The 26,379-nt window shown below is 45.4% G+C and overlaps 1 protein-coding gene across 1 annotated transcript; it reads left to right on the top strand.

Annotated features, from left to right (window-relative positions):
- The first annotated feature begins 1,040 nt into the window (after window positions 1-1,040).
- On the top strand, window positions 1,041-26,158 carry LOC130122595 (guanine deaminase-like). Its single transcript, XM_056291525.1, has 14 exons — window positions 1,041-1,165; window positions 9,886-9,974; window positions 12,684-12,855; window positions 13,511-13,598; window positions 18,742-18,841; window positions 19,278-19,305; window positions 20,576-20,683; window positions 21,380-21,487; window positions 21,606-21,703; window positions 22,951-23,018; window positions 23,887-24,033; window positions 25,116-25,234; window positions 25,417-25,444; window positions 25,573-26,158. Exons 3-14 carry the CDS (start codon window positions 12,694-12,696, stop codon window positions 25,653-25,655), a joined length of 1,137 nt encoding a protein of 378 aa, XP_056147500.1. The 5' UTR covers window positions 1,041-1,165; window positions 9,886-9,974; window positions 12,684-12,693; the 3' UTR covers window positions 25,656-26,158.
- The last annotated feature ends 221 nt before the right edge of the window (window positions 26,159-26,379 follow it).

Genomic DNA, 26,379 nt, shown 5'->3' with positions numbered 1-26,379 from the left:
GACCAGCTGCTCGCCGTACGCCGCCGGGGGCGTGGGTACCAATACCTGGTGGACTGGGTTGGCTATGGGCCCGAGGACCGCAGCTGGGTTCCCCGGTCCTTCCTGGCCGACCCCGCACTCCTGGAGTAGTTCTATCGGGCCCACCCCAACGCCATCGGACGGTCGCCCGGTGTCTCCCGTAGGAGGGGGGGGTCCTGTTGTGGTTACACCGCCCCGAGCTGCCTCCCCGGCACGCTCAAGCCACTCCCCCAGCTCGGACGTGCCGGAAACATCCGAGCGCTCGGCTCGCGCTCTGAGGAGACGAGCGCTGCACTGCACCAGGTGTTTGCCATCATCCATCAGGCACACCTGTGGCAATCAGGCAGCCCTCTACAAGAAGCCTCCCAGAACGTCTCTCAGGGCTTCGACGTACTGAACCCTGCGGTAAAGTTCTGACAAGCCCTCCAGCGTTCCTTGCATTCTGTTTATTCCCCAGTGTCTTATCTTCGTGTCTGTTTCCTCCCAAGCCTCCCTCCGCGATTTCCACGGCTCCCTCGTCCCCAGCGACCTTCACGTTTCTCCCCGGACCTCTCCTGCGATCTCCCCCCTTGTCCCTCTATCTGGACCCCTCCTTTCGGACTCGACTTCCCGGATCTCGGACCTGGACTTTCTCGGACAACCCCTCTTGGATCACGGACTGGACTTTCTCGCCAGGTGCACGCACATTTTTTCAACACCTCCTGGTCATTTACATACCGCACCACACATTGGCTAAAAACACTCACACATAGTTATACACGCAAACCACGGGACTTCACACATCCCACTAACAGAACGCCTTTTTTCACCATACATTTCCCTCCCACAATAAAACCTCCCTTTGTAGATTTTGAAGTCATCTCGTGTCTGTCTGTCTTGGGTTTCGCCCCGCGGGTCAGGTTCTGGTGCGCGAGCACAACAGTTACTGTCGAAACTTGTGACCGTGGCTAATGGACCGCGCGTTCACGTGAGAGGGAGTCAAGTGGAAAGAAGAAGAAGCGCAGACTCCTGTTCTGCGATGGCATCAGAAAAGCGGTCCACCGCGGGCATCGCGTTCGTCTTCAGGGGAACATTTATACATTCGACCCAGCAAACCCCAGTGCAGATCTTGGAAGATGCGCTTCTGGGAGCGGATACGGACGGGAAGGTTTGTTGTGGAGCGTCGTGTTTCAGTTATCGACCAGTCGGAATTTATAACTCTCAATCGCACAGCCACGCGCGCTAGGGGCGCACTGGGATCCGGGAGGGTTACCCGCGGCACTTGTCGGAGACGCTCAGTGATGCGTTTTGAACACGTTTTAGTGGAGCCTATACATATAGCCTAATGGGGTTTCGAATCGCAATCGGACATGCCCCAAAACCGACGAAATGTGTTCGGCCGGCTTGTTGGAGATTTGTCAGAAATACGCGATGCTCAGCATTTCCTCTAAACGCGCTTGTGGCAAGTCTGCTGCCGGTGCGATGGAGGACGGACACAGTTCAGACTTGCGTTTATTTGCAGTATTTACAAAGGTAGTTGACCTTGTCTCTCTGGGGTCGCTCTTCCTCAGTCCTGCCTGTGTTCACGCGCGTCTCTTGTCAGTTATGGAAGTTTTTTTTTTATTGGACTTTATTATTTGTAAGCCGCAGAAGACCATCCACAACTATGCACCATGATCCACAAACATTTTCACATTTGTGGAGCGCTTCCTGTGAGTTTGTGGGTCATGTGACATTTGCTGACTCGTGTGATCCGCGCGGTACAAATGGTACAGAAATCCACAAATAAATAGGGAAGTCACAAAATGTCACATGACCCACGAACTCACAGGAAGCGCTCCACAAATGTGTAAAAATGGACCCACGAATGCGAAGATGTTTGTGGATCATGGTGCATATTTGTGGGTTGTCTTCTGCGGGCTACAAATAATTAAGTCCAATAAAAACTTAAGTCCAGGGCCCAGCTCTACTGCAGAATAGAAAGAGCAGGTTGCAACCGAAATAAAACAATTGGACATTCACGCTCGCGTCTGCTCCCACGCGACCCGGGAGGCTTAGCCACCCCGCGTGTTAGATGTGTTTGTTTAATCTAATTATTCTTCAAGATGTACATACACCTGCAAAACACACAACTCATGCAGGGCCGCGGTAGAGAAGCAGGTGCGACCATAGAAACTGAACGAGTAAAACGGTCCAATTGAACTGTTCGGTTAGTGTGTCTTATGACACTAAACATTAACTTACAAAGAAGAACTCACAACACTGGTGACTTTACTGGTCGGGTCCGACCTTCATTCACACACCCGGGGACCTTCCCATACATTAAGGTTCCTAGCCCTGTAGACCTGATACATTTCCCTTTCTGAAATATGTAGCTTTTCCTGTGTGTTAACTAAACAGTATTAATGATGTGAATAACTCAATCTGTTCTTTCTAATAAAATATTACTTGTTCTGAAATCAACCACATAACGGTAATCTAAAGTGTAGTCTGAACTAACAGTTCTTTCTAATAACAGTGTGGTAATATGAACAATACCAGTAGTCTGAAGTAACAGTTCTTTTCAACCCATGAACAAACAGTTATTTCCAACCCACACCCATACTCTCTCTTTTTTTTCTTTTTTTTTACTTGCACACAAAGTCCTTGAGGTACTCGGGAGGTCTCCTCACTCTAGGTGGGTATCGGTTCTCCGTCATTAAGCTCTGCTGCTGTTGATTTGGGTTGTGTCCTAATTCTGTGACCTGTGTTTTCCCTGCATCTGTTGCGTGGTTGCCCTCTGGCAATGACTCAGGTGGGTTGGTTGTATTATCTGGAGCCACAGGAGTTGGAGAGAGATGAAGCCTGTTTCTCCGCAGCGTACCTCCTGGTGTCTCAACCAGGTAAGACCTTGGTGTGCCTGCCATAGACACCACTGTCCCTCGCTGGTCAGTGTCTCTGATCCACACATGTTCACCTAGCTGGATGAGGGGCATGTGATGTGTTCTGTGTCGGCGGTTATAGTTTCGTTGCTGGCTGTCTCTGTAGGCTTGTTCAGTCTTTCTCAGTTTCCCTGTGTCTGTACATTTTGGTTTGAGTTGGGATGGGATGACTGGAACAAGAGTTCTGATTCTTCTCCCCATGAGAAGCTCTGTGGGACTATACCCATTCGCCAGCGGGGTGTCGCGGTAGGCCATGAGCGCTAGGTAGGGATCCTGTGACTTCTTAAGCAGACTTTTGACTGTTCTCACCGCTCGCTCCGCCTCCCCGTTGCTCTGCGGGAAGCGGGGGCTGGACGTCACATGATGAAAACACCAGTCCTTTGCGAACTTCCGGAAGCTTTCGGACACAAATTGGGGTCCGTTGTCTGAGCGTACTACCTCCGGGATTCCATGGCGAGAGAAGATGGACTTGAAGTGCTGATCACCGCCTCTGATGTTGTGGATGTCAGTTTAGCAACTTCCAAATATCTGGAGTAGCAGTCAACAATGACGAGGTAGTTTTGTTGTTTTCTTGGAACAGGTCTGCTCCGACAGTGGACCACGGTCTGATTGGGAACTCTGCAGATATCATGGGCTCTCTAAAGTTCACTCTCTCGCGCGCACACGTGTCACACTTTTCCACAGCATTTTGCAGTTCCTTACTGAGGCCTGGCCACCACACCGATTGTTTAGCCCTCTCCCTGCATTTTGTTATCCCGAGGTGTCCTTCGTGCAGCTTGTTCAGGATGTCTGCATGGAGTGACGCTGGGATGACTATCCTCACCCCTTTTAGCAGACCATTCTGCACTCTGAACTCTCCTGAGAACGGCAGGTAGGGCTGAATTTCATGACTGATGGAGAACTTATCTGGCCATCCTACCACACAGTACCTCTTCAGCTGGTGAACTATAGGGTCACTGTTCTGGTGTGTTTGGATCTCTCTGAGACGTTTCTCGGTTGCAGGCAGACTTCCCATGATAGAGTCGACATACAGGTTCATGTCCTCCTGCTGTACCCCATCCGCTGTGCTAACAGGAACCCTGGAGAGCACATCTGCTGTTGCAATGTTCTTGCCTGCCACGTGTGATATTGTGTCGGAGAATCTCATTAGTCTCATTCTGAGGCGCTATATGCGCGGTGGCAGGTCGTCGAGAGTCCTTGATCCCAGCAAGGGGACCAAAGGTTTGTGGTCAGTCTTGATATGGAAGTCTTTTCCAATGAGAAACTCTGAAAACTTCTCGCAGGCCCAGGTGGAGGCTAATGCCTCTTTTTCTATTTGGGCGTACCTCTGCTCTGTGCTACTGAGGGCTCATAAAGCATACGCCACTGGTTTCCATGCTTGTTTCTGTTGCCTTTGGAGAAGGACAGCCCCCAGCCCATATGATGAGGCGTCTGCGGAGACCATGGTTTCTGCATTTGGGTCATACAGGGTCAGTCCAGGGGGTGTGGTCAGTTCCTCTTTAACCTTGTCAAAGGCCTCCTGCTGAGCGGACCCCCAGGCCCACATGTTTGATTTCTTCAGCAGGTCTCTGAGTGGACGGGTCTTCTCAGCGAGATGAGGTAGAAACTTGCCAAGATAATTTGTCATCCCCAGCAGCCCCCGCACTTCTCTTGCGTTTCTAGGCTCTTTCATGGCTTTGACCGCCTCCACTTTGTCAGGGTCAGCACTCACCCCCGATGCCTCGATGACCTGTCCCAGAAACTTGAGTTTGCTCTTGGAAAACTCACATTTTTCATTGAGCATGACCCCGGCCTCCTGGAGCCGTGTCAGTGCAGCGTGGAGCCTCTCATCATGCTGCTGTTGTGTTGCTCCCCAGATGAGCACATCGTCCATCTGACACACGACGCCCTCCAGGATTTGTGTCATGTGCTTTTGGAAGTGCTCTGGAGCGGAGGATATTCCAAAGCACAAGCGGTTATAGCAGTACCGCCCAAATGGTGTCATGAAGGTGGTGAGTAGTGCAGACTCTTTGGAAAGCGGGATTTGCCAGAATCCTGAATTCGCATCCAGCTTGGAGAACACTTGGGCTCCGGCCAACTGTCCCAGCGTGTGTTCCACTGAGGGGAGTGGGTGTCTCTCTCTCATAACAGACTTGTTCAGTTCTGTGAGGTCTGTGCAAATTCTCATTCTCCGTGTCTGTTTGGGGACCACCACCATTGGCGTGCACCATTCAGTTGGTTGTTCTACTTTTGAAATGACCCCCTGTTACTCCATGCATTTCAGTTCTTCCTTTACATTTGGTAAAAGGGGTAGGGAGACTCACCTGGGAGTGGAGATGGAGAAAGGCTTAGCTCCCGGTTTTAGTACGATGGTGTACTCTTCCTGCATCCTCCCCAGACCACTGAAGAGCATTGGGAATTCTTGTTTTACAGCCTCTTTTGAGTCCAGCGCTTGACAGATGGCATCCAGCCTGGCCACCAACTGCAGCGCTGTGGCAGCCGACCTGCCCAGCAGTGGCACAGCCAGTCCCTCTACCACATAAACATCCTGTCTTGTGTGCTTTTTGCCTTTCTTAAGCATGGCTGTGAATTTCCCTTTCACATTAAGTGGTCGTCCTCCTGGCCCCTTTAAGGACTTTGTTGGTCTTCCTAGTCTCCACAGTTGATCCTGACTACACAAAGTCTCTGGCACTGCCGTCACGTCTGCACCTGTGTCTATTTTCCACACAATGTTGCACTGGTCCATTTTTACTTCCGTCATCCATGGGCCATCATCTGCACCCACAGTCATAGTTCCCAGATATGCATTCTCCTCATCCCCCACATAGTCCTCATTATAGTCATCCACATCATTTGTCAGTGTGGCTAAGTGTGCACCTTCTGCCGTTTTAGCTCTGCACACCCTGGCATAATATCCCTGTTTCTTACAGTGGTTGCACCGTACTTCCCTGGCTGGACATTGCTGCATGCTGTGACCTCTCATGTCACCACACCATTTACACTGTGTCTGCCTGGAGGTCACTTTCTGGGCTGTTTTCTTACCCGCCTGAGATGACTGTGGCTTGTCCTGTCCATACCTCCCTCTGCTCCACTGTTGGCCTTGCATGCTGTCTAGCTTTGTGTTCGTCGTGTCCTCTTTGAAGTTTCTCTTTAGCATGTCTTGTTGTTTCTTTACCTGTTCACTCTGTCGTACTCTTGTGACAGCTTTTTCCAGAGTTAGATCCGGGTCCATCTGTAGCTGTTCTGACAGCTTTGAGTCTCTCAGTCCAACCACCAGCCTGTCTCTCACCATTTCATCGTGTAGTGCTCCATATCCGCAATGTTCAGCCAAACAGTGCAGTGCAGTGATAAAACAGTCTGCCGACTCACCTGGCTCCTGCTGGCGCTGGTTAAACCTAGCCCTATCAAAGATGATATTTCTTCGTGCTATGAAGTGGGCATCCAACCTGTCTTTGACTGTGGCGTAGTCACTCGCTTGTTCTGCTGTCAAATGCAGAGGTCAGGATATCCTCTGCTTCTTCTCCCATCGTGTAGATCAATGTATTTGCTTGATTTTCGTCTGCTTGTGTCTCCAATCCTGATGCAATCCGAAATCTTTCGAACCGTTTGATCCATTTTGTCCAGTCTTCAGCTCTGAATGAGAACTTCTCTGGCGGGGGAACTTGAAACTGACTCATTTTCGCGCTCTCCGTCAGCTAGCTAGTTTAACGGCTAACTCTAGCGTAGCTAGCTTCCAATTACGTTTGCTCTGTGGACTTTTTTTTCTTTCCTCTATATACTGCACTGGTAAATATACTTAAACTAAGTTGGCTATTCATCCCGATTCTGACACCATGTTCAGTTAGTGTGTCTTATGACACTAAACATTAACTTATAAAGAAGAACTCACAACACCGGTGACGTTACTCGTCGGGTCCGACCTTTATTCACTTCCCCGGGGACCCTTCCCATACATTAAGGTTCCTAGCCCTATAAGATCTGATACTACATGAACCGTTTGCCGTGGTCATCTGAGTACTCAACTCACTCAACTCAAAACTTTATTGCAGACTCAGGGTCCATAACAGACAGACAAGGTAAAAAAAGGGGGGGAAGAAAGAATAAAGCCATAAAAGATAAGAACCATTAGTAATGTAAACTTCTAATAACACACGTTAGCCCCTAGCTAACGGGTCTGACCCTTTAGCCGAGCGGTTAGTGATGTCGCCATGTGGTGCAGTACACCTCGTATCGAATCCCGCACCGGGCAAGAAAATAACCGGTCACAGTAATATAAAGTAAACAATAAAATAACATAAAAGTAACAAATCAGTGTCTCACAAGAAGGCAGCTATACCAGTGGTCCCGCTGCCAGGACTGGTAGCGTGAGGAAGTGAATTTTATATTTGTTAAGCCCATGATGATTACACTATCAGTCACTGAGCCGGCACATAAATTCATACATGAGATTTCTTAGAACAGCCTGAAACGTGTTGACTCCTGCAGCCACAAACATTTTACTTGCACTTCACCATCTAAGTCTTTTTAGTAGTACTGTAACGACCATGAATGAGTAGACATGCTAGCCCGTTGGCTAACGGGTCGGACCCTTCAGTTGACTGGTTAGCACAGGCAACCCAGGTTGGCGTCCCAGCTGGGGCGGCGGTTCCCGGCTGACCCCTAAATTCGCCACAGTGTTCTCATTGCATCGTTATAAGCTTAAACTGCCTTGTTTTTTTCCGACCCGCATTCCGGGAACTCTGCCTCTGATTGGCTAGTATTCGTTGCCTCCGTTGATTAGGTTAGTTAAGGTTAGGGTTAGGGTGGGGTTAGGGATAGGGTTAGCCAATCAGAGATAAGAGTAGGGGCGGGTCTTCCCGGAATCCAGGTGGGAAAAATAATAACGCGCTTAAACTACTCGAGGAGTTCAAAAGAAAATGGCGATTGTTGTCATGGTGACAACACACGTCAGTGGTGCCGTAAATGTTCGTACTACGCCACTGCTCATTAAAAAAAAAAAAAAAACGACTCCACTGCTCGTTTGGTCGTTACTGCAAACCTCGCCCCACTGAGTCCACAACTTAAAAAGAACAGTCTTGTAACTGCCCCCATCCATACCATGTTGTTCTACGCATGTCGGTATTGTTGGCTCACCCAAGCACAAGGTAAGCGTGGTTAAGGTTAGGTTGAGTTTGAGAACGAATCGACTTTCCGGTACGGATCGGGTAGTGACACGATTTGCCGCAGGTCGGTTTATACGGAAGTTTGCCCGCTACAACAACAACGGTTTGCGGTGGCAACGGTTCAGATAAAAATGGCCGCCGCCGCCCTGACCATCCTGCTATGTTTGAATGAGAATGGCCGTTCTACTCTTTCAGTTTCTGCGGGTACAACATGAGGGCCTCTGGTAAATACGGTCTAGGGAGCTTGTCTTGGTCTAGCCTATTGAGGAGAATTGGGGTCTGTTGCCCCAAATTTACTGCCAGTGAATGGGGCAGGGTCTTGGAAAGGCTTGATAATTCAGCAGAGCCCCGAGGAAGAGAGTGCAAAAAAAAGCTTTTGCCATTGTTTTGCGGTGTTTTATCCTTCAGTAAACTGTGATCAATGCTCAATTTATCAATACAATTATCCATTTTATATATATATTGTAACGTGCATGGATAAATAGACACGCTGGCCGCTGGCTGGCGGATCTGACCTTTTAGTCGAGTGGTTAGCGATGTCTCCTGCGGTGCGGGCGATACGGGTTCGCATCCCGGCCGCGGCAGTTCCCGTGGTTGCGTTGTCCCCCGAGGAGGCAACCACAGGAACTGCCACGGCGGAGACATCGCTAACCGCTCGACTAAAGGGTTAGACCCGGTAGTTAAGGACCAACGTGTCTACCTCTCCGTGTACGTTACAATATATTATTTATTTTGCTACTACGCTGTACTGGCTTTGACTAATGTTCGGCGGTCTACTAAGTCAGTTTCTGTTCTGCAGACAATGTCGTGCAGAACTGGTGAAGACGTGTGTACACTTAAAACTTGAAATGCTCTGAGTTTGCAACATTAAGAGTCAGGAAAAACACTGAACGACCTTTCCAAAATCCAGGCTTTTTTAATGACTAAAAGTTTATTGAAACTTTTTATGTTTTAAAAGCATACAGAGAACATTGTAATCGACAAGCTAGACAAAGCAGTCTAGCAGTGGAAGGAGAAAAAAGAAAAAAGTGAAATTATCCATCCACAATATGATCCATTTTAGGAGAGGATTATAACCCATGCCTACAGGTGCATGAACAAGTTAAACGAGTCCTAAACAAGTAACATTTCTGAGAAGAGCTGACAGTGCTACAAGGACCTTGTAAAACTAGACTTTAAATGCTCAAAAGAGACCATCACTGTGCGGACGACTAATGGTTAGCATCCTCCCCAAAAACCTCGAGACAGAAGTGGTGATTCATTATCTACAAATCTATCAATGTTTTGTGGACGAGGATTAAGCTTGTGCTTCTTGGGCAGCATTACTGGAGTGCTGTAGTTTGAGGACAAGGCAAATGGTTCACAGTAGGATGAGTTAATGATTTAGAAGACATATTCGGACTCCCATGAGAGGGCAGAATATCAGAGGTATGGGTAAAGAGTTTCATCTAGACTACGCGCATGATAAATGGGTGTCTGATGAGAGAACAATAAAATATTCTGTAATCTTTATATTTTACGATATTTGTGACAATGCTCCTTCAGTCCCTGATGACGAGAAGAATCAGAAGCCACAGGTTATTGTGAAAACATGCTAACAGCTCCACCCAGAAAAGTCCTCCCTCAATACAAGTGAACATTTATGGAATCTTAGGCTTCAGCTATCCTGCTAAAACTGCTCAACATAATTGATTTCTCGTGTCTCCAATGGCGTTCTCTCGAGATTGCTAGAGAGCCACACTAGTTAGCGTTTCCTCACATAAACTCAGCAATACCTCATCGAATTGTAAGTTTTGCCTTCTGGCTAATTTCTCTTCTATCAATAGATTGCATTCGTTGGGAAAGGCCTGGAGCTGGATGAGCTGTCTCAAACATTTGGATTCAACTCATATGACGTCACCCAAATAGCACCGCAGTGAGTGGGACATCAAAAGCTGAGAAGTGGATATAGCACAAATAGCAGTGGGACTCATGCATGAATAATTTATTTTTATATCATATTTGTTCTTGCACCAAGCAATAAGAGGAAATTAAGAAAATCCTACATGATTGAAGCAATAAGAGGAAATTAAGAAAATCCTACATGAGATTCAGGAAACGTACGCGCCTGCAGATTTTGTTCTTACCCACCTGAGTACACTGGTGAATTGCATTTGATCTTAAATTGGATGTGCGTGTCAGGCGTTTTGCAATTAGTATAAGGTAATGCCCCAATAAACCTATATAAGGGCAGCAGACATGCGTCCCGTGCCACTTGAGTCCCGTGCCAAGCCACTGCAATTTGACAGCTAACAGACAAAAGGAATGAAAAAAAGGGAGACAAATATAACCGCTTTCCATTTATTCTGTAAAACATTTAAGGCAGGAACTTTTGTCCATGATCTTAAATGAAGACAGCATTCAAGATGTCCAATGTTTAAATGAAATCTTAGAATATATAAAATATTCAATTGTTAAATTGAAGTGAAGTATGAGGCACAATACCCATGGGCAACATGATCCAGAAAGGGCCGGTGTGGGCTCAGGTCTTTGTTTCAACCAAGCAGTTACACACTTGATTCTATTAGTCAACAAGTCTTTGCTAAGGACCTTGATTTGTAAACTCAGGTGTGTAACTGCTTGGTTGGAACAAAGACCTGGGCCCATACCGGCCTTTTCTGGATCATGTTGCCCATCCCTGCCAGATGATGCGGGAGGCTTTTCAAGTTGTTCCTCTCCTCTGCTAGCTATGACCGTCACTGCACTTTTTGCCATGTGAGCATGCCTGATTGATTCATTCATCTTCAGCATGCCCTCTTCACATGAACACACAATGGCTTTTTATGCATAGTCAACCAATCATTGCGCACATCTGTTTTGTCTTGTCTATCTTTTCACTGCAACTCCACATCGAGATTTTTGGAATTATTACTTTAAATAGTAACAGCGGCAGCAAAACTGTATTTCACTATGATGGTTAAATTTTCCAATTAATCCATGCTTCACGAATGGTATGGATCACCGATCAATTACGCTCCATTACACCTCTATTTTTCATCATTGTTATTACTATTTCACAGCACACAAATTCAAGTTGACTTACGTGTGTTCTGGGGCACTCTTAAATTTCAATCTTACTGATGAACAAGCGGGAAGTACGCACATATTGATGAATGCCACAAAAGTTCTTAAATTGTTCGTACGCACAATTTAAGATCAAATCTGCGTATGCATGATTCATGCATGAGGCCCATTGTTTGTGTACTACTTGATATTTAATGACTTGAGTTATTTTAACTTAGTTAATTTAATTTAGTTGACTTAGTTTAATGAGAGGCTTAAAATGCTAAATTTGTTTCACTGACATACAGTAAGGTAATAAGATATTGTCATACATCAACATAATGTACCACTGCTGTTAGATTACAACCTGTCTCCCTCTCCTGTTTTCCTACTGTCATGTTAATGTTGTACATTGGTGAACCACAATTTTCTTTTTGCTTTAGACAGACTGCCATGTATAACACACACACACACACACACACACCCCACACACACACAATATATATATATATATATATATAATTTGTGGATTTTGAATTTGCCACGTGTTATGAAACTTGCTTGACCAAAGGAAAAAGCCAGAAAATCTTTAGTTCATGTAAATATTTCTCTGTTAAACTTAAGAATACGTAAACCCTAGACTGTTTTAGTGAGTTTTCTGATATCTGCAGGTTAAGAACCATCTAAAGGTTAAAAACATGCCGGACTAGTCTTGGTTCCCAATGATCATATCATAGCAGGATAAACATAGCTACAGCTAATAAAATTAATAATGGGTCTGTTTGATTTACATGTGCCGGAACACCTATCAGCATTGACATACAGACCCAGCACCAACAACAATAGTACTGCCAATGCTGGTTCTCTGCCACACCTACGTCCAACAGACCCATTGGTTTTATTCGTTTCAGCTGTGTTTATCCTGCTATGCTTACATCACAGAGTACCAAGACCAGCCTGGCAAGTTTTTAACCTTTAGATGTTTTTTTTAATCTGGTAGATGTCAGCAAACTCACAAAAATGGTCTAGGGATTGGTTATTCTTTAAAGGTCTGATGTGTAATTTTACTTGAGTCTTGACCTCTTTATGCAGTGAGGTGAATAACGAAAAAAAAAAAACAGGCATAACTAACAAATTCAGTGAATGGATAGCTGTCACTGTGACAGATTGGCGGCCTGTTCAGGGTGTCTCCCTGCCTGTTGCCCAGTGACTGCTGGGATAGGCTCCAGCCTCCTGTGACCCCAATTGGGATAAGCAGCTTGGATAATGGATGGATGGATGGATTGATAGCTGTCAGCACGTTTGCTGCAGTCTGCCATTTTTGAAAATCATCTATTGTGATTTCTTCATAGTTTTCTAGTGTTTAAGCAAGTGTTGGGGGTGTGGGGGCAGACATAAAATCACAAAAACAACTTAGGTGACCTTGCTATTGTTTAAGAAAGCAAAAATTTGGGGAATAGATTGTGTGTGTGGGGGGGGGGTACACATGGAACCTTTAATACAGAGAGGTCTTTTATTAATACAAAACATACACCAAGGAACAAATGTCTCAAACTCACTTCTGTGACCTGTTGCACTACAGTGAATTCTTCATGCCGGGGATGGTGGACACCCATATCCATGCATGTCAATACAGCTTTGCGGGCACAGCCCTGGACCTGCCCTTGTTCCAGTGGCTCAACGCCTATAAATTCCCTGCGGAGTCTCGCTTTGAGGACTTGGAATTTGCCTGCAGTGTCTACACACAAGTAGTGGTGAGTTCATGAGGTTGGCACGGGCAGAAACTCAGAATCTAACTTTGGCATAATAGGCCAAGACAGAGCATCGTAACACAAACCCTCTGTCGGAATCCCGACTCCCAGGGCCGATTTAGCCACCATTCAAAATTAAAGAAGACGTAAAGACTCAAACTCTCGTGATCCAATGTGATTTCAGATCTAAACAAACACGGAGGCTGACCGTCAGACACAACCTTTCAGGCTTGTTGTGCGTGTGTTGCTTTGCAGCAAAACAGAAAACTTGCGTCAGTCATGATAATGCTGTAACAGAACTCGTACTTTTCATACTGTCAAACGTGAAACAGTACAGATGAAAAAGTAGATTTCAGTTCAAGATAAATCTATGTTCGTGATGTTTCACCATTGTTTTGCAGCTGTAGAAGTGTGTCCTTGTTGATACTTATAAAACTTTGCGTTGTTCGTTGTTTTGAAGTGGAATGTCTTCGTTTTTTGTTTTGTTTTTTGCCATCATAATTTCTTTGCATTTCAATCAATTTAGAAAATGTATTTCATAAGGCGTCTTATGCGAGACCTTTTGGTGGGGGAAAAGAATCTCTGAATACAGAAGCAGGATCGGCCAGTCCCTCTTAGAAATACGAATTTAATCTTATGTGATCTCTCTGGATTTCAGAAACGAACTCTGAAAAATGGAACAACCTCTGCCTGTTACTTTGCCACCACACACACAGACGCCTCTCTCCTGCTGGGCCAGATTGCAAGTAAGGAATCACACACACACGCACACGCACGCACGCACACGCACACACACTAAATCAGAAGTGAGATTATCTGCTGTAAATTAAGTTTAAAAAAAGACCACAAGTGCAGAAAAATAAGTTTAAAGACAAAATTGGGAGTTAGAATCCCATTCATCTTTATATAGTGTGAATAAAAGTGTATAGAGGCACTCATACCGCCCAGAGATACAGGAGTAGCTGGATGTATGTAGTGAGAAAAGCAAATCAATAGCTACACAGCAATTAGTCTCAAACAGCAGATGGTTAATGGCGTCTTACTTAAGTGATATCTACTACTACTACTACTACTACTACTACTACTACTACTTTCGGCTGCTCCCGTTTCGGCTCCTTTAGATTTTCCAACTGAGTGAAAGGTAGTGTTGGGTTTTGGTGACTGATGTACGCAAACAAATTTAAGGCTGTTAACATGTTGACTGTCTTTCTATGGCAAACCATCATAGTGCAATTGCATTTATACCAGTGCAGTCTACTACTACTACTACTTTTGGCTGCACCCGTTAAGGATCACCACAGCAGATCATCCATTTCCATCTCTTCCTGTCCTCTGCATCTTCCTCTGTCACACCAGCCACCTGCATGTCCTCTCTCACCATCTCTCCTCCACACATGTCCAAGCCATCGCAATCTTGCCTCTCTTGCTTTGTCTCCAAACCGTCCAACCCGAGCGGTCCCTCTAATATACTCGTTCCTAATCCTGTCCTTCTTCGTCACTCCCAATGAAATTCTTAACATCTTCAACTCTGCCGCCTCCAGCTCTGCCTCCTGTCTTTTTGTCAGTGCCACTGTCTCCAAACCATACAACATAGCTGGTCTCACAACCATCTTGTAAACCTTCCCTTTAACACGTGCTGGTACCCTTCTGTCGCAAATCACTCCTGACACTCTTCTCCACCCACTCCACCCTGCCTGCACTCTCTTCTTCACCTCTCTTCTGCACTCCCTGTTACTCTGGACAGTTGACCCCAAGTATTTAAACTTATCCAACTTCGTCACCTCTACTCCTTGCATCCTGACCATTCTACTTCCTCCCTCTCATTCACGCATTGATATTCCGTCTTGCTCCTACTGACTTTCATTCCTCTTCCCTCCAGTGTATACCTCCACCTCTCCAGGCTCTCCTCAACCTGCACCCTACTCTCGCTACAGATCACAATGTCATCCGTAAACATCATAGTCCACGGAGACTCCTGCGTGATCTCATCTGTCCACCTGTCCATCACCATTGCAATCAAGAAAGGGCTGTGAGACGATCCTTGATGTAATCCCACCTCCACCTTGAACCCATCCGTCATTCCAACCACACACCCCATCATTGTCACACTTCCCTCATACTGCACCACTCCTACATACTTCTCTGCAACTCCCGACTTACTCATACAATACCACACCTCCTCTCTCGGCACCCTGTTGTATGCTTTCTCTAAATCCACAGACACAATGTAACTCCTTCTGGCCTTCTCTATACTTCTCAATCAACATTCTCAAAGCAAACGTCACATCTGTGGTGCTCTTTATCGTGGCATGAAACCATACTGCTGCTCGCTAATAGTCACCTCTCCTCTTAACCTAGCTTCTATTACTCTTTCCCAAATCTTCATGCTGTGGCTGATCAACTTAATACCTCTGTAGTTGCTACAGTTCTGCACATCACCCTTATTCTTGAAAATCGGTACCAGTATACTTCTTCTCCACTCCTCAGGCATCCTCTCACTTTCCAAGATTGTGTTAAACAATTTATTTAAAAACTCCACTGCCATCTCTCCTAAACATCTCCATGCTGCCACTGGTATGTCATCAGGACCAACTGCCTTTCCACTCTTCATCCTCTTCATAGCCGCCCTCACTTCCTCCACCGTACTTCTCGATTTACTATCCCCACATCATCCAACCTTCTCTCTCTCTCATTTTCTTCATTCATCAGCTTCTCAGAGTACTCTCTTCCACCTTCTCAGCACACTCTCCTCGCTTGTCAGCACATTTCCATCTCCATCCTTGATCACCCTAACCTGCTGCACATCCTTCCCAGCTTGGTTCCTCTGTCTAGCCATTCGGTACAAGTCCTTTTCTCCTTCCTTGGTGTCTAACCTGTCATACAACTCACCATATGCCTTTTCCTTTGCCTTCGCCACCTCTCTCTTCACTTTACGCTGCATCTCCTTGTACTCCTGTCTACGTTCTTCATCTCTCTGACTATCCCACTTCTTCTTTGCCAACCTCTTCCTCTGTATACTTTGCTGTATTTCCTCATTCCACCACCAAGTCTCCTTGTCTTCCTTCCTCTATCCTGATGACACACCAAGTACCTTCCTAACTGTCTCCCTCACTTTCTGCAGTGCTTGCCCAGCCATCTGGCAACTCTTCACTACCACCCAGTGCCTGTCTTAACTCCTCCCTGAACTCCACGCAACAGTCTTCCTTCTTCAACTTCCACCATTTGATCTTCGGCTCTGCCTTCACTCTCTTCCTCTTCTTGGTCTCCAAAGTCATCAGACCACCATCCGATGCTGCCTAGCTATGTTCTTCCCTGTCACTACCTTGCAGTCTCCAATCCCTTTTAGGTCGTGCCTCCTGCATAAGATATAGTCCACCTGTGTGCACTTTCCTCCACTCTTATACATCACCCTGTGTTCCTCCCTCTTCTTGAAATATGTATTCACCACAGCCATTTCCACCCTTTTCATAAAATCCACCACCATCTGTCCTTTCACGTTCCTTTCCTTGACACCATACCCGCCCCTCACCTCCTTATCACCTCTGTTTCCTTCACCAACATGCCCATTGAAGTCCGCTCCAATCACCACTCTCTCCTCCTTAAGTACCCTCTCCACCACATATGCGCTGATAACATTCATCATCACAGCTTTGATTTCCAGCTTCATACTCATGACTCTGTCTGACACGCTTCACCTCCAACACACTCTTGACATACTCTTCCTTCAGAATTACCCTACCCCAGGGTCCGCGGCGCGGCGGTGTAGCGGTCTAAGCATTGGCTTTGTGTCGATGCAGTTACCCACTGGGGACCGGGGTTCACGCCCCGGTCTCGTCAGATCTGACTATGGCTGGATTCGACAAAGCAGCAACAATTGGCAACGCTGTCTTCAGGAGGGGGGCGGAGTGGGCTTGTGTTCATCACATGAATGCATCTCTGTGTGTGTTGGAAAAAGCAGTGATTCACCTTGTCACGAAAGTGGCAAGGCGTCTCCTTCGAGACTGCCGGCCGGAGAGATACAGATGTCGAACGCGTGCAGTACGAGGGTGGGTGTTTGAATTAGAATAGGGAGCGATTGGCCACTAAATTGGGAGAAAAAGGGAAAAATCAGAAATAAATTTTAAAAAAAAAGAATTACCCTACCCCATTTCTCCTCCCATTCGCGCCATGATAGAAGAGTTTGAATTCACCTCCAATGCTCCTGGCCTTATTCTCCTTCCACCTAGTCTCTTGCAGACACAGTATATCTGCCTTTCTTCTCTCCATCATATCAGCCAGCTCTCTCCCTTTACCTGTCATAGTGCCATCATTCAAAGTTCCAACTCTCCCCTCCACACTGCTACCCTTCCTTCTCTCCTGCTGCCTCTGGACATGCCTTCCCCCTCTCCTTCGCCCAACAGTAACATAGTTTCCACCGGCACCCTGCTGGCCAACAGTACCGGTGGCGGTCGTCGGTAACCCGGGCCTCAACCGATCTGGTATGAAAATCTGATTTGTTATATGCATAGTTGATTTGGCAAAGGTTTTACACCGGATGCCCTTCCTGATGCAACCCTCCCCATTTATCCGAGCTTGGGACCGGCACTAAGAGTGCACTGGCTTGTGCATCCTCAGTGGCTGGGTAGCTTTTGTGTACACAGTAAGACTTTTTAAAGTAACAGTATTGGGATACTAGCCTTCATATTACTTCGTATCAGATCGAAAAGACATTTTTCTTTTCGATCTGATCTAAAATCAGTGGTATCGCCTATCCCCAGCATGCCTGACAGAGCTCTACACTCTACTGAGCGCACTCCTCCAGTTTTAGCTGTTGTGAATAGTCTCGCAATACCAGACAATCGGAGATCTCCAACTACCGATGTCTGGGGACATCTAAATGTAAAATAGTTGCTACAACGGCAGCAAGAGTGGCCACTAACAAACCTACCAGAAATTATGCTGCCCCCCCCCCATCCTCCTCCACAGTGAAACAAACTGGAGATGTAGCGAATCATTTCGTAACACGTAGAGAGCTTTTTTGAAACATTGGAAATGGATACCCAGATGTGTAGTCGGGCCAGACGGATGGATCATGTCCTAATAAAAGATTGTTTCTGACTGATGAATACATTTCGCTGCAAACGTGACAGACATCACAAACTTTGAAGGAGTTTTTTTCCATGACTGCAGCTGAGCCATCCTATAATGCATGTGTTGCTGGTACGACAGTGTTTACAAGCACACAACTTCTACATGTCGCTGCCCCAATATGAAGTGTCGGCTTAAAGACTTTGGATTGGTTCTGCAATGCAGTTTTTTTAAACTCTCAATTGTTTCCGCCCAGTTTTAGCAACAGAAGCTGGGTCTTCAGTGTCTTGTTGAGCAAAACCTGTATAGACTGACTTGTGAGTCTAGTTTTTGTGAGACGAAATAAATGAAGGTGTTCACTCATCCCCACCACCACCAGTGTTTGTCTTTGGTCTTTTGGGAAAGAAGGGTTAGAGTTTTTGGTTTGTGTTGTTAGTGTCCTTTGTCTTTGACAGCATGCGCTGCCAATACGTTACTCATGTCATTTCTAGTGTTCATTCCACATGTAGTCCCATCGAAACGTTGCAAAGTCAAACACAATGCAGTATCATCCTGGAATTTACATCTCTGTTCGAAGGGTGCGAGAGTCTGCATCATATTTCGAAGGTCTGGATTTGACCATTCATTAATTCTAAATCAGCAGCCTAATCTGTACCATACAGCGGAAAATTATTCCAGAGTGTAGTGGTTATGGGGCTACATGAGCTCATTTACAGTACTTCCAGAAACCAGAAATAAATAAATAAATGAATTTTACCAGTGTTCATTTTGCTAATTTGACCTTTTAAACCATGACATTGGTCTCACTTTTGTTTCTTGTAGACAGCTTTGGACAGCGTGCACTTGTAGGTAAGGTATCTGTGGACAATGCTGCGAAGGATTACACAGAGACCTACCAGGAGTCAAAGGAGGAAACCTGCAGGTAGGTCTCATCTCCAGAAGGGTGATATTTAGACCATTGGTAGCCTTTTCAAGTAGCTCTCTGGAAGTAGAAGATCTACAAAACATATTGTAAAATGATACTTAACCCAGGGTCTCTCCAACAATCTCAAACTGAATATAAAGCCTGTTTGTTGCCTTACAAGAAAAAAAAAATTATTTAACCAAGTGATTTAAATCCATCTGTATGAAACAACTGTATGTTTCCTGGACCTGAATTCAGGTCACTTAACAGTTAACAGTACCTGAGAAGTGACCACAAATGTCATTTTTCCTCAAACACAAGTCTTCTATGACTACATTTTTTTCAAATAAAAAAAATTTGGATTAGGGTAATGATATGAGTAATCTCTATAGTTTTGCACGTGGCTAATTGTGTTGTGGAGATGATATGCAATTAACTGATTTGTGTCTTCAAGGTTCGTTGAAGAGCTCTTGAAAAAGACGGTAAGGGGATTGGTTTTTGAAGCTAATACCAATCAGTAATGGGATGAAAACGGAATATTTGTTTGATCAACTAATAGATTTTTTTTTTATTGTATTTGCTGCCTTTTGAATCTGGACATTATTACATTAGTAGTGGGCAAGCTGAAAGCTAACACACCGGATGTTGCTGCCATTTTTTTTTGCTTTCAAAATTTGGACACTGTGTGGTTCTACATTGTTGTTCAAACTTGAGAACATTCAGCCACCTAATTCACTCATGCAGATTTACTCAACTTTTAGAAATTCTTACATTATACCATCCGTTATCCAAACCGCTTATCCTGCTCTCAGGGTTGCGGGGATGCTGGAGCCTATCCCAGCAGTCATTGGGTGGCAGGCGGGGAGACACCCTGGACAGGCCACCAGGCCATCACAGGGCCCACACACACACATTCACACCTAGGGACAACATTAACCACTGCGCCACCGTGCTGCCCTTTATACCATTACCTGGAAAAGAATCCTTTACTGCACACGAGATCCATCTAGACTGTGACTCAATGCTGACTGAAACTGAGTTAGGCAATAGTTGGGCCTAAGTGGGTTTGCATGTTTTATTTTGTATTTTTTCAGGCACTTCTAATGATTCTTTTCTGATAGTCCAATACTATTCTTGGTGAATGTCAGATTGGACTTGCCTTGGCCATCATGTCCTTATCTGGCTTTTAAAACTGTAATAATTGCCCTTGCTACACTGTTCACAAAAGATATGACCAATAGCATGTTATGTTGTATTGTTGGTTCATCTGCCAGTGGGGTGTCGGATATTAATCTTGTAGTATAACGGTGCAGTGTCGATGTTCAGTGTGCACCCATCCTCAGTACTTTCCCCCTTCATTTTGATTTGACCAAACAGGGGCCTCAAATGTTCATTCCCTTGGGCAACAAGTGTTTTCAACCCGTCTCCGCTTTTTGACACAAAAATGGACGGCAGAATGCTAAGTCTTGAAGGGGACTGTTGTGTCAAATGCTGACTGTGGCTGTTCACAGGTTTCTAGCAGCTCCACCCAGTCCCCAGCTTATTAACGCCTTCAGCTCGCCCACACGTTCTCTCTCTGAAATGTACTTTCTAAGTGTGTCATCAATATTGCTGGGTCATGATCGGCCACTCACAACAATTCACAGTGAAGCGTGAAAACAAAGATTCTAAGTCTGCCTTTCCGGGGTTTGCTTTTGAATTTCAAAGCTTCTTTTCTCACCCCACGACTGATGTCCCGGTTTTTCTTCTCAGTATCCCCTAGTGAGGCCAGTGGTGACTCCAGGATCTGCTATGTCCTGCTCAGGGGCACTGTTGGAGCATCTGGGAGAAATCGCCAGGAGCAAAAACCTGCACATTCAGGTGATCTCACCCACCTGTCTCCAAAGCAACCCATCCACGCAATGCCCAGAAGAGGCTGTTGCTATGGAGACCATACAGCGTTGGCCATATGGCGTTTGGAACAACAAATTACTTGCATATAAATCCAGTGTTCATTAATATGGTATTACGTAAGGCCACATGTGGGTATCTGTCATTTTATGTGATTAGAGTGACAAGCAACTGTGGCAAGAAGCACAAGGCCGTATAACCAGGACAGGAAGTTACTAGAAGATGAACTTGTTTATGCTCAAAGGCAGGATAAGTGAGATTCCATTAGTAAGTGTAACCATTTTTATTATTATTGTTAGACTGTCAAGACGACCATTAGAGTCAGTCAGTGTAATCATTATTATGCAGAAAACAGCAGTAGTAGTCATAGCACATCAAGACGCCACATTAACAACACTTTACCTACTGGATATATGAAGTTTATCTTTTATTTAGAAATGGAAGTACAACAGAACATTTGGTAAAAGCATCTTTTAACCTAAAACACTGATTACATTACCAGAGGCCCTCAAATATATTCTTTCTAATAGTGATTCCCTAGGTCCAATTATTTGCTCATGGGCATGAAATGCTCTTTGCCCATTTCAGGAAATTTTCCCTCTATTTGTGACCTTTGAGGTAACCTTGTGTGTAATCTAAACAGTAATGAATGTTTTTTTTCCCCAGAGCCACATCAGTGAAGTCAAAGAACAGGTGAAGATTATCAAGAAGCTGTTTCCTGAGTCCGAGTCCTTCACAGATGTCTATCACAAGCACTGTCTGCTCACTGACAAGGTTAGGACAGACGCATGCCTTTATCCACGCCTGCACATAGACGTGCGTTCAGACGAAGCACAACAACCCCACATGGCCATACGCAGGTGCTGATTTCAATTGCTATGATGATTCACAGACCGTGCTGGCTCATGGTTGCTACCTCAGTGATGAAGAGCTGGCGCTATTTAGACAGACAGGAGCCTCCTTGTCTCACTGTCCCAACTCTAATATCTCGTAAGTTTCACTTTTGTTTTGAGAGTGACTACTGAATTCAGTAACGAGGGTGAATGTTAATATCTATGGTACGTATCAGAGCAAAATGACTTGACTGTGTGTGTGTGTGTATGTGTGTGTGTACGGATAACTGAAGTCGTTCTGCTTACCTGATAGTGAAAAACATTTACTTCAAACTAATGGCAGCAGTAACTGCCTATTCAGATCATCTACAGGTCACTTAACCATTCCCTTAACTGGAGGCATCAGTTTATCGGTCAAGTAATAATAACCCGCCACCAGCAGCGGTGACATGTGTCCTTTCTGCTTGCCAATTTGAAAATGTTTTTTAAGTGATGTACTGTCAGTAGGCTGCAACATGTGGAGGGAGAGGGAGCAGCAGAGGAGCGTGCCTGGTGCTTCAGATGGCTTGACAGCTAGTTGTCCAGTTCGGTTGTGAGACACACTGCATAGCCTAACCACACCTGCACTCAAACACACCCACTGCTGGGAGTCCGGGTAGCGTAGCGGTCTATTCCATTGCCTACCAACACGGGGCTCGTCAGTTCAAATCGCTGTATTATCGCCGGCTTGGTCGAGCGTCCCTACCGACACAATTGGCCATGTCTGTGGGTGGGAAGCCGGATGTGAGTATGTTTCCTGGTCGCTGCACTAGCGCCTGCTCTGGTCGGTCGGGGCTCCTGTTTGAAAAAAATCTGGCTTATCCAACTGAGGCCCAATTGCAATGTCAGCCAGACCACCTCCCAGTCCAGAGGTGGAAAAACCCGGTCCAGAAAGTAAAAACCCTAACTGTGTCTTTACTATGTACTAAACCACCAGATTGCACTGACTAGTTTCCCAAATCAGCTGGTTTAATACATGGATGGAGTAAAGACACGGTTAGGGTTTTTACTTTCTGGACCGGGTTTTTCCACCTCTGCCAGTAACATCTCGATCATAATGTGTGCTGTGTGCCTTTACACCTTTTATTGATATGCATTTTTTTCTTATCCGAACAACACATCCAGACACAGATCACATCTTCATAGCAGGTTTAAGTGGAGGCCATGTGACCAAACATCATAAACCTGGGATCAGTTGTTCTTCCAGGACATCCATTCTTTTGGCCCAGTTTAATAATTAAGACAATATTGTTTGTGACCTGCATGCTCTAAAACAATTACAAAGGTTGATGTGTGGAGGAGGGGGGCGGCACCATCTCTGCATCCCTCCATCTCTCTTTTTCTCTCTCTCTGGTTTCTTTTCAGGTTGCGCAGTGGAATGTTGGACGTGCGTAAGGTTCTGAACCATAAAGTTAAGCTGGGGCTGGGAACAGGTGGGTATATTGCAACACGTCCAGCTAACTTGTCATTTGAATCCCCTGTTACTCATGTCACGTGGGTTCGTGATCTTCCTATTGCACATTTAACTGAACTGCACTTCATTTGACACTTGTCTGTGATATGATAACTATCAAATTCTCTATAGATGACTTTGGACAGACACATGAATATATCTGCTTATTGTTGACTCTTTTGCAAGTGGCTTTGGATAAAAATGTATACCATATGACAAAACAAAAATGTGCATAGACACATTATGAAGAAAATAAATGGATACCTCATAAGGAGACAAAAGGTCCTGTTGTACTTGGATTATATTATTTAACCGCAGAATTATCTAAGATCGTGTCACCAAACTCCAGCTATGTTTATTTATTTATTTATTTTAAATCCCCCCCCCTTTTTTTTCTCCCCAATTATATCTGGCAAATTACCCCGCTCTTTTTGAGCCGTCCCGGTCGCTGCTCCAGCCCCTCTCTGCCGATCCGGGGGGGCACCCCGACCGACCAGAGGAGGCGAGGCGCTAGTGCAGCGACTAGGACAAATACCCACATCCGACTTCCCACCTGCATACATGGCCAATTGTGTCTGTAGAGACGCCCCACCAAGCCGGAGGTAACACGGGGATTCGAACCGCCGACCCCTGTGTTGGTAGGCAACAGAATAGACTGCTACGCTACCCGGGCGCCCCAGCTATGTTTTATTAACACAAATAGTTTATGGGGACCTGTGAACATGCACCTGTATGACCTTGAACTCATTTCTGAGTGTGTAAGCATACACATCTCTGTTTATCTAACCATGTGCAAGGAAGTGTGCAATTTGAACATATTCTGCTCCATGCTTTGGGTCCTGTGTTAGACGTGGCAGGTGGCTACTCTGCTTCTATGCTGGATGCTGTGAGGAGAACCCTGGACACATCCAAAGTCTTGTCCATCCAGAACCCAGACTACCACACGCTCACCTTTGAGGAGGTGTTCAGGTTGGCAACACTGGGAGGCAGCCAAGGTAGGAAACCAGTGCAGCATGTCGCTGTCAAACATACAGTCTGATACAAAATATTTGATTAAGAATTAATTGTATTACTTTCACGCCATGGCAGTGCAGTGGTTAGCGCGGTCACCTCACAGCAAGAAGGTCCTGGGTTCGAGCCCCGGGGTAGTCCAACCTTTGGGGTTGTCCCGGGTCATCCTCTCTGTGTAGTTTGCATGTTCTCCCTGTGGCTGCGTGGGTTTCCTCCGGGTGCTCCAGTTTCCTCCCACAGTCCAAAGACATGTAGGTCAGGTGAATTGGCCGTACTATACTGTCCCTAGGTGTGAATGTGTGTGTGTGTGTGTGGGGGGGGGGCTGGCCTGGTGGCCTGTCCAGGGTGGCTCCCCGCCTGCCGCCCAATGACTGCTGGGATAGGCTCCAGCATCCCCACGACCCTGAGAGCAGGATAAGCGGTTCGGATAATGGATGAATGGATGGACTTCCATTATGATTAGGAACTGTCCTGTTTAATCAGATATCCTTTTTGGGGGGGGGGATTCCCCCCCCCATTTTCTCCCTAATTGTACTTGGCCAATTACCTTCTTTTCCGAGCCCTCCTGGTCGCTGCTCTACACCCTCTGCCAATGTGGGGAGGGCTGCACACTACCACATGCCCTCCTCTGTGTGGAGTCACCAGCCACTTCTTTTCACCTGACAGTGAGGAGTTTTGCCAGGGGGACGTAGCACGTGGGAGGATCACGCTATTCCTCCCAGTTCCCCCTCCCCCTAAACAGGCGCCCTTACCGACCAGAGGAGGTGCTAGTGCAGCGACCACGACACATACCCACATCCAGCTTCCCACCCGCAGACACGGCCAATTGTGTCTGTAGGGACGCCCGACCAAGCTGGAGGTAACACGGGGTTTCGAACCAGCGATCCCCTGTTGGTAGGCAACGGAATAGACCACGATGCCTCCTGGACGCCCCTCAGAGATACTTTTATTGATCCTATACACCTATAGCTACTATACGGGGCAGATAATAGCTGAAAATGACTTTTCAAGGGTAGAGTTTGGCAGAAAGGAAGTTTGTTTTTTTGACAAATTGTCTCATCACTAGCCTTGTCGATGGATGACCGGACAGGGAACTTTGAAGTGGGAAAAGACTTCGATGCCCTGAGAGTGAATGTCGCTGTTCCTGGTGGACCCATCGACCTCTTTCAAAGTGATGGACCCAAGGTAGGCGGCATACTACACCATCTGAATCCACAGTATAGGAGTTTACTGAGCCCTGTTTCTGTCATACACACACATTCAGAGACGAACAACAGTTGATGCTCAATGTGAGATGTCTCACTAAAGACCAATTCTCATTTTTCAGCACTTTCATTTCTTTGTTTTTCTTCTCCATTTCCCTTCAGATACGTTTGGAGAAGTTCTTGAATTTGGGTGAGTGTCTGTCTGTCTGTCCGTTACTCATTCAAACTATTTTTCTCCAGATTTTTCACATGACCGTGGTTCAGTGACCACTTATTTGGGTTTATTTTGAGCCATTTCTTCATGCTCCTTGTTGACAGGCGATGACCGTAACATAGTTGAAGTGTATGTGGCCGGGAAGAAGGTGGTGCCGTTCACAGAGCCGACAGACATCACAGAGTAAACCTTGTGGTCTTGATTATCTTCTTTATATTCAACATACTGAGATCCTGGTCCAAATAATGGATGCTAGCATCAAACTAATTCATATACGAAGATTGATTGCTGATGAAATATTTTATATGTATGGTTATATTCACTTGGCAGTGCATCATATGAAATTGCTTTTCTGGAGGTGCACTGCTAGTTCTGTTTTACATAGAAAGCCAAATAAAAAAATTGTTGGAAATGAGTCATGGTAAACATAAACTATTAACTATAAAATGGGAGTTAATTTTCAAGAAACACATTATTGAATCAGTTTATGTACATTCCCTCTTATGCAATTACAGTAATCTAAGTTTAGGCCTTTTTTTTACACATAAGACAACAAATCTTCATATAATGTAGCTACTTTATTGAAATTAAATGCATTTACTATTGATAAATAAATACAGCAAAGTTTTAACCGACGAGATTTTCTCAAATGTGCCTAAAATTAATGTGAAATGATAAGATAATAAAATAATGACAATAATGCTGTATTTTTTTTATCAATTTCTTTAGTCTCTTGCAAAATGTCCTGTTTGCAATAAAAGAAAATTCAGATTCACTTATAAATGACACTCCAGCTTCTTTTCTTTATTGCCTTCAGATAAATGTAATGCATTGTAAAGTTCATGAGTTCTGAGAGTGGAGATCTTGTAAAACCTGGTTTTCGAGTGTAGCAATAAGGTAAAAATTGAGAA

Source organism: Lampris incognitus, chromosome 1 (assembly GCF_029633865.1).
Source record: "Lampris incognitus isolate fLamInc1 chromosome 1, fLamInc1.hap2, whole genome shotgun sequence".
In the NCBI taxonomy this organism is placed as follows: domain Eukaryota; kingdom Metazoa; phylum Chordata; class Actinopteri; order Lampriformes; family Lampridae; genus Lampris; species Lampris incognitus.
The sequence above is the reverse complement of the archived record's forward strand: the minus strand, read 5'-3'. Positions and strand labels throughout refer to the sequence as shown.

Excerpts from the sequence above, each read along its gene's own strand:
- LOC130122595 (XM_056291525.1), top strand. The coding sequence starts at position 12,694 with ATGCCGGGGATGGTGGACACCCATATCCATGCATGTCAATACAGCTTT. Across the intron at positions 12,856-13,510 it reads GTGTCTACACACAAGTAGTG|AAACGAACTCTGAAAAATGG; the intron begins GTGAGTTCATGA and ends TCTGGATTTCAG. Across the intron at positions 23,019-23,886 it reads TAAGCTGGGGCTGGGAACAG|ACGTGGCAGGTGGCTACTCT; the intron begins GTGGGTATATTG and ends GTCCTGTGTTAG.